General features: G+C 44.3%; 1 protein-coding gene across 5 annotated transcripts; it reads left to right on the top strand.

The window, feature by feature from the left end:
* The first annotated feature begins 290 nt into the window (after positions 1-290).
* TMEM177 (transmembrane protein 177) lies at positions 291-5,080 on the top strand. 5 transcript variants are annotated; one of them, XM_052674500.1, is made up of 3 exons: positions 318-373; positions 603-745; positions 2,963-5,080. In XM_052674500.1, exon 3 carries the CDS (start codon positions 2,977-2,979, stop codon positions 3,907-3,909), a length of 933 nt encoding a protein of 310 aa, XP_052530460.1. In that variant the 5' UTR covers positions 318-373; positions 603-745; positions 2,963-2,976; the 3' UTR covers positions 3,910-5,080. The 5 variants fall into 5 exon arrangements, with proteins under 5 accessions (XP_052530458.1, XP_052530460.1, XP_052530461.1 ...); XM_052674501.1 differs by having other exon boundaries at positions 321-373; positions 603-671; XM_052674498.1 differs by lacking the exon at positions 603-745 and having other exon boundaries at positions 291-373.
* Positions 5,081-7,025: the final 1,945 nt, after the last annotated feature.

The following is a 7,025-nucleotide window of genomic DNA, read 5'->3' as shown; positions in this document are numbered from 1 at the left end:
TTTCTGAAATGAGGGGAACGCTTCCCTTACACAACACCCCTCTGCACGGCGTGCTGACACCACACCAGGGCCGAGCCGGATGGGGCTGGCACAGCTGTCCTCACGCCTGCAGCTCTTCCAGCTGGCACCGCGGCCCTGCGGCAGCAGCTGCGGCTTTCTGGGCTCCTGAGGGCGGGGAGGCGACACAACCCGGGGTACGAGGCCTAGGGTAGCCAAGCCGCGCAGCACGGCACACAGCGCAGAACGCAAAGGGGGGACGTTCTAGCTTTAAAAGGCCCCTTTAAAAAGACGAGCCCCATCGCCCGCCCCTTCCTCTTCCGCCCTCCGCCCGTCGGAGCCCCGCCTCGGCTGCAGCCGCGGTGCGGGAGCCCCGGTAGGTGCGGGCGGGGGGAGGCGATGCTGCTCTTCGCTGCCGCCCTTCGCTGCCGTCGGGGCGGGCTGCCGGCCCCAGGCCCCCGCTGGAGCTGGGCGCGGAGCGGTCACCGGGCTTCTGCGGGGCGGGAGGGAGAGGGAACAGCTTCTAGGCCGGCTCCAGCCCCGGCCCTGCGTTTGCAGCTGAAATCCTCGTTCTCTCTCACGAATTTGTCTGTACGTGCACGCAGTGGCAAAGAGTATTTCAGCTCTTGAGGGAGACAGGCCTATAAATCGCGGTGTGGCTTCATCAGAATTCAGTAAGTTAAGTCAGAGTTTGCGGGGTATGCTCCAGTATAAATCACCACGTGGCTCCTGCTTGCCTTCCTTACCAGTAAGTTGCACAAAGGTTAAGAATACCACGTGCCTGCGGTGTGATGGTGTGGGCTCTGAGCTGGGGCTGGGTGCTGACAGCTCCTGGGGGTATTTCTTCCTCTTTTCTTTTCATGGACGCTGACCACCACGACCTGATTGATTACTGATTTCTGCTGGTCACACTGGGTGCATGGCAGAACAGTAGGGTGTCATCCAGCTGGGGCCGGCCCTTCCTGTAACGGCATGGCCTTACCATCAGATCCACCTACTGGTCTGCCTTTGCCAAGAGGTCGTTAACTCCCAGGGAATCCTTTGTGTTTAATATTACCATCTTCTGCTTTTGGCTCCGCTGCCAAGGATGTTTTCTCCCAAAAGTGGGTTTCCAGCCAAGCTTTCAGTGCTTTGGAGTGTTTTTCTTAAATAATTTTGTCAAACAAATCAGCACCTCCAGTCCTCTGTTAGAATGCCACTAGTTATTATTCTGAGCAATGCAAATGTAATGATTGTATACTTACATGCATCATTGTTGCTGTTAAGCGCTCAGTGAGTGTTAGGTGCAGTATAAACAAACGTTCAAGGATTCTTCTGGTGAATTTAGTTAGAAAGGACTTCATGGGAGGGAGTTGTAATAACCTATCATTAAAACGCCGCCTTTAATTTAATCCCTTTCTGCACCCCTATGATTGATACCCGTTTGCATTTGATCATGGCTGGTGTATCCCGGCACATTGCACAGTGCTGGTTTGTGATGTTACAGCCCCCAGTTGTCTGCTCTGCCCTTTGTGGGAGGGTATTGTTCAGCCTGAGTGGAAGGAAAGAGTGTATAGCAAAGTTTCAGCTGCTGCAGTACAAAGCCCAGCAGCTCAGCAAAACCCAGCTTTGATGGTACTCTGCACTGAGGCCTCAGTAGTTCCATCCAAACAGTTTCCTTTTGCTACCTCGGCTTTCCATGAGGACAGCTGGAAATAGCAGTGTCTGAAACAGCTGCAGCAAGATTCTCCCCAGCACATGTGTTACGGCTCTGAGAGATGAAGCACTGCAAAATGCAGATGGGAACGGGCACCCAAGTGTCATTGATCTCTTTTGGATTTAGGTACCTAATTCACAGAATCATAGAATGGCTTAAGTTGGAAGGGTCCTTGAAAATCATCTAGTTCCACGCCCTTGCTGCAGGCAGGGTTGGATTAACCAGTAATTAACCATTTATTAACTGTTATGACTTTACAGTCACATCATTTTAGGAGAGCATTCTGTAGCCACTGGGATTTTTTTAAGAGATTAGAGCTCTCCTAGGCTCTAACCCATCATATGGCTTGGTCCATAAAAGGAGCTGATACTCCCCAAGGGAAGCGGAACTCTTGAACTGAAGGAACTGGCAGGTTGGGAAGTTTTTATATTTATCAGCTGATGTGAATAGTCACAGCATAGCCATCTGCCCTCAAACAGTTTTTATCTCAGCTTCTGCCCTGAATTGCATGAATTATTTGTCAGACAAATTATTTCAGACAATTTTTTTTTTAAATTGCCCCTGAAAGGAAGGATGCTGGTGTTTGCAAATAGCTGTTTGCAAGTAAGATGGAACCACAACCTGTCAGGTGAAATCTGAAAAACTAGAAGAAGGACGTACTTTCTTTTTCATTGTGTTTTGATGTTGATTATCCATTAGAGGAAACTCCAAAGGCAAGTTCTGTCTCCTGAAATTTTTGAATCAAGATATGATCCCATTTTGGATGTTGTAATTAAGCTCAAGTTACAGAGTTTAATTTTGAGGTAACTAAATAAAATTCTTGGAAATACACGGTGGAGGAAGTTAGGGTAGATTCATCTAATTATTGTCTCTTTCTGGCCTTAATATCTGCAGACTGCTGCCGTAGTGGAGTGCAGCAGTAGGACTGCTGGCAAGGAGTAGTGTATCGGGTAAATACAGAATGTCTATTGATTGCTGGGGAGAGGAGGAAGCGTGGTGGCCTTATTATTGGCCTTACCACAATGAATTGATTTACTGGAGGAGAGGGAGAAGTTAATTCTTTGTTTCAGTTATCCTTTGTTGTTCAGAGGTCCCAAAATTAGTGAGTATTGCCTTCTCTGTCAAAATATTCTGTGTTTTGTTGATGCATACGAAGATTTGTTTCATCTGTTATTGTTCTCTGCTGCTTGTTACATTGTTTTTAAAATGCTACAGGGATGCAAGACCTATTTAAGCACACTTTAATTCCTGATTCTGTATTACAAACAGGTTAGAATTTGACTATGGGAGTGCAGTTCCTGCGGAAGACATCCGTGTGGTTCAAGAAACACAAGATCACCTTGTTGGCTACTTCTTGCGTGGGACTGTTTGGCGCTAACCTTTCCTATCATGTATTTCCTAAGCAGACGTTCAAACTGTTGCATGAGTGCTGGTCAGATGGGCAGCCAGCTGAGCTTTCTCAGAGGCTCTGTGCTGTTTTTCAGGATGTCCTTCAAGATACCGCAGTGAAGTCCACCAACTACCAAGCCTTTGCAGCTTCTGGCTTCCACCCGGTCAGTGCTGGAATCCCCTGGCTGCCTTCAGGTTCTTTGGTGGGCATCCCTCCTAATTTTGATAGCACAATTGAGGATAAAAGAGGAATAGTCAATCATGTTGTTGTGATTGGTGGCAAGGAAGTAGACTGGGAAAGCAATGAAGGTGTTGCTTTGAAGGAAGCTCTGACATTTTCACTTGAAGCACAGAAGTTTGCACTTGCCAGAGAAGTTGTGTATTTGCAGAATGGCAGCCCGTTAGCGAGTGCAGCTGTGGCTCCAATGTGCTTAGCTGGTACATGTCTCTGTGGGACAGGTATAAAGATAGCTCTGGGTCTGTATTCTGGCCCCAGGGTACTTCGCAGCATCTGTAACCTCATAATTGCTGCCGCAGGACTAATCCTCTATTACATTTCTTATGATGCTATGACCTATCACCTGGACTGCAAGGCTGACAGAAATGCAGCTACTGTATCCAAAGACTATGCCAAAGGTGGAGTGGAATTTTATGACAAAATCCTGTCCCGCAACAGGATTCTTCGTGCTCTGATGGGCAAAGAAGGGACGAAAATATATGCCCCAAGTGGTAACCTTTTCCCAAGGCACTGGTTCAGAATAAAGTATACCCCATACACTTACCGAAGAGATTTAATTGTTAATATTTTAAAAGAGCTCCAGGCATAGGAAGGGAGTGCTTGAATTTTATACTTGTAAATTATGTATTCTCTTTGGAACACTGCTGTGCTGGTTTTTTTTTTTTTCTTCTCTATGTCTTCATTAGAATTTTGGGATTTATTTTTGCATATAGTTTGGAAGGAGTTGTTGCACATTCCGTGAATAAAGAATTCTCTCTTAAAATATTAAAGAGTTGCTTCAGAAGTGCTCCGCTCTGTGTGCATCTTAAATCACAAAACCACTGAGGAAGGGAGCTGCTCAGTTGCTAATCTGGAACTTGTGCTGTTCTGCTCCCCCTTACTGCCAGTTTCAGGCTGGAAAATGGCAAGGGTAAAGTCAAACAGAGTTTTGGGATTATTGTCATTTAAACATGGATAGTGTTGTGCATTTTTGCCATTCCTCTTATGCTATAGCACTAACATGTTGGAACGACTGGGAGTCTGTGTTGTGCAGTTACATAAACACTGAGACACAGCACTTATGCCCTAAGTTCTTAGGCTGTGTAAATTCTTACACTACAATCACTATTCTTCAGTAGGGCAGGCGAATTGTGCTGCCATTTACACAAATACAGCTAGATTATTACTGCACCTGTAGCTTAAATCTGGTTTCATCAGGATGTCACTGTGACCACAGAGAGGATGAGTGTCCCAACAGCAGGAGTATGAAACCAACATCTGCTGTAAGTTGGGTGTTTTCTCACAAGTGGGATCATGCTGTTCAGAAGAGGAATTTCAGTTTGCTTTGGTATGGCTTTTGTTTCATTTTAAAATACATCTTGTTTTTTTGTCAACTTTTATGTCAAGGAATAAAGACAAGATCAAAGAAATAAGTCTCTATCCATCACAATAATAAGTCTTGCCAATGTTTACTCAAAGTATCACCAAGTTCTGTTTTGCTTTGAATCGAGTATTGACATAAAGTTGATATACTGACAGCTGGGGCACTGGTGTTGCTTTACATTGCTTAAGTTGTATCTCTAAGTTGTTTGGGTTTCTGCTGTGTGATGGGTATTTTTCTGAACCATTTCTGATCACTCGTGTTTGTCCTTGAAGCATCAAGTCATGAGATGTCTCTTAGATTCTTTCTGGCTATGGGACATAAGTTTATTGTTCTCTTGACCTTTCTGAAAGAGTTTGGCAGAATCTCCTGTGGAATAAAGAGACTTTACTTTCAGGCTGCAGGTTTTCAAAGCTCCAGGCTAAATTTTATTTGCCTTTTCTTCCAGGTAAATCCAATATAAAAGGTCAAGATAGAGTTTTGCTGGTCTAGTAATGTAGTGGCTGGAGGCTGGAATATAATTCCTGTTTTATGTAGTCTGTGAATTCAATTCATCTTCATGCTACTCCATTAAGTCTGAATTCCATTAAATAACACAGGAGAGAACTTGTCCCACTTCTTTGGCTTAAGGAATTGCTGCTACATAAAGAGTGCAGAGAGGAAATAGAGTCCTTATTTGAGATTTACAGCGGTAGCAATTTAAAGCAAAATTTAGTTTAAAAAACCAACCAGTCCTTGCTGCTCTTCATCAGGGCGCCTGCAGCTAGTGCTGTTATTTGACATTCTCAGGCTGTAAGGCCCAGTACTGCTAATGGATTTTGCAGTTGTGCTCTTTGTGTTACTCTTCCAGCTGGATTGTCCAAGCGGCTCCACATATCCAGGTTCTGTGTCAGATTTAGCCTTTTAACTTGCTGTTGGTGTCAGTGTGGGATTGCAGGCTAGTTGTTCTAAGACATACTCTCTTGCCTTCTTAAGAGATGTGCTTACCAAGGGCTTGCGCACCTGGATCTTTGTGTAGTTAAGCTCCTATTCTATAGCTAGCCATGAAATCTGGAAGCGTAGTCCTGTCAAAAGAGGTGTCCAAATCACAACTGCTAATTAAGAGTTATTATAATTTTGGGAAGCTTGAATTGTCTTGCAAACTCAAGTATGTGGCCATGAAAATACTCATGCAAAGTCTTGCAATATTGCAGAAATAGAAAAATGATGGGGAAAAGCAAGTCTATTCAGTGGCCCAGATTCAGTTTACAAGTAATATTGTAGCCTCCAATAGTTATGAAGCTGAAACTCAGAGTTCAGGAAGCACGTTGTGGTTGTAACTGGCTTCTCTTAAGTGCTCAGGTGAGACAGATGTGGTACTGGTTTTTATGCGGAGAAGCAACATAAGATGTAAAGCAAAGGGAATTGCTAGGAGGCTGATATAAGAAGTTTCAGCCAAGCAATTGTAAAAGCCAGAGTGTGAATGAAATAATGAACTCTCATAAAAATGGATATTGACTGCAGAAATGAGGCTCTCTTTCTGTCTGGTGCAGTAAATCGATTAGAGCATGAAGTATGAGGTGAAAATGACCACAATGAGTCACGAGTTTAAACGTATGCACAATCTCCTTTAAAGAGAGGTTTCCCTGACACATTTATTTAGACTATTGTCCTGAATTTCTAGATAACTAGAGAAACTGAAGAGAAAATGCTCTTTGTAACATAATTTTTATATAAATGTAATGTTTGCTGCTACATAAATCCTTAGAGGATAATAGTGCAGGAGATGAGAGCTCCATGGATGCTTTGCTCAGAATTCCCCCTGGCATGGAGAAATGCAGCTTTTTTTCCTCCATACTAAGAGTGATGGTTACTTGTCATGGAGGTGCCTTCAGCCTGCTTAATAGTCAGGAAGGCAAAGCTATTGGAAGCACAGCAAGACTGAAAGCTGAACAATTTTCTTATAGCCAGGCAAATAGTAGAAATAATCTGATTTAAAGTCAGTTTTGAATTGTCTCCTTATGTTGCTTTCAGGGAGAAGCAGCTTCAGAAGTGGCTGAGGTGAAACCCCTTTCTAGCTTGCATGCGAATAACATTGCCCAGGGTATTGCTATGAGGGCTTCAATTGAAGCGCAGTATCAATTTAGACAACAGCATCTCTTATCACAGCAGAGCACTGTTATCACCTCTTTTCACATTAAAGTGGCTTCCATAACCTGACAGATAGGACGATGAGTGCTAACTGGAGCCCGGCTGCCCTACAGGGTGTGCTGCTGGTGGTGAAGAAAGTGAGGCTGGGAGCCAGGCTCCTGCTTTGCAGTTGTGAAACATCCATTGTGACAAAGTGTGGCTTGGGTGGGAGTGAA

Source organism: Tympanuchus pallidicinctus, unplaced genomic scaffold (assembly GCF_026119805.1).
Source record: "Tympanuchus pallidicinctus isolate F22 unplaced genomic scaffold, pur_lepc_1.0 scaffold15, whole genome shotgun sequence".
NCBI classification, from domain to species: domain Eukaryota; kingdom Metazoa; phylum Chordata; class Aves; order Galliformes; family Phasianidae; genus Tympanuchus; species Tympanuchus pallidicinctus.
The sequence above is the reverse complement of the archived record's forward strand: the minus strand, read 5'-3'. Positions and strand labels throughout refer to the sequence as shown.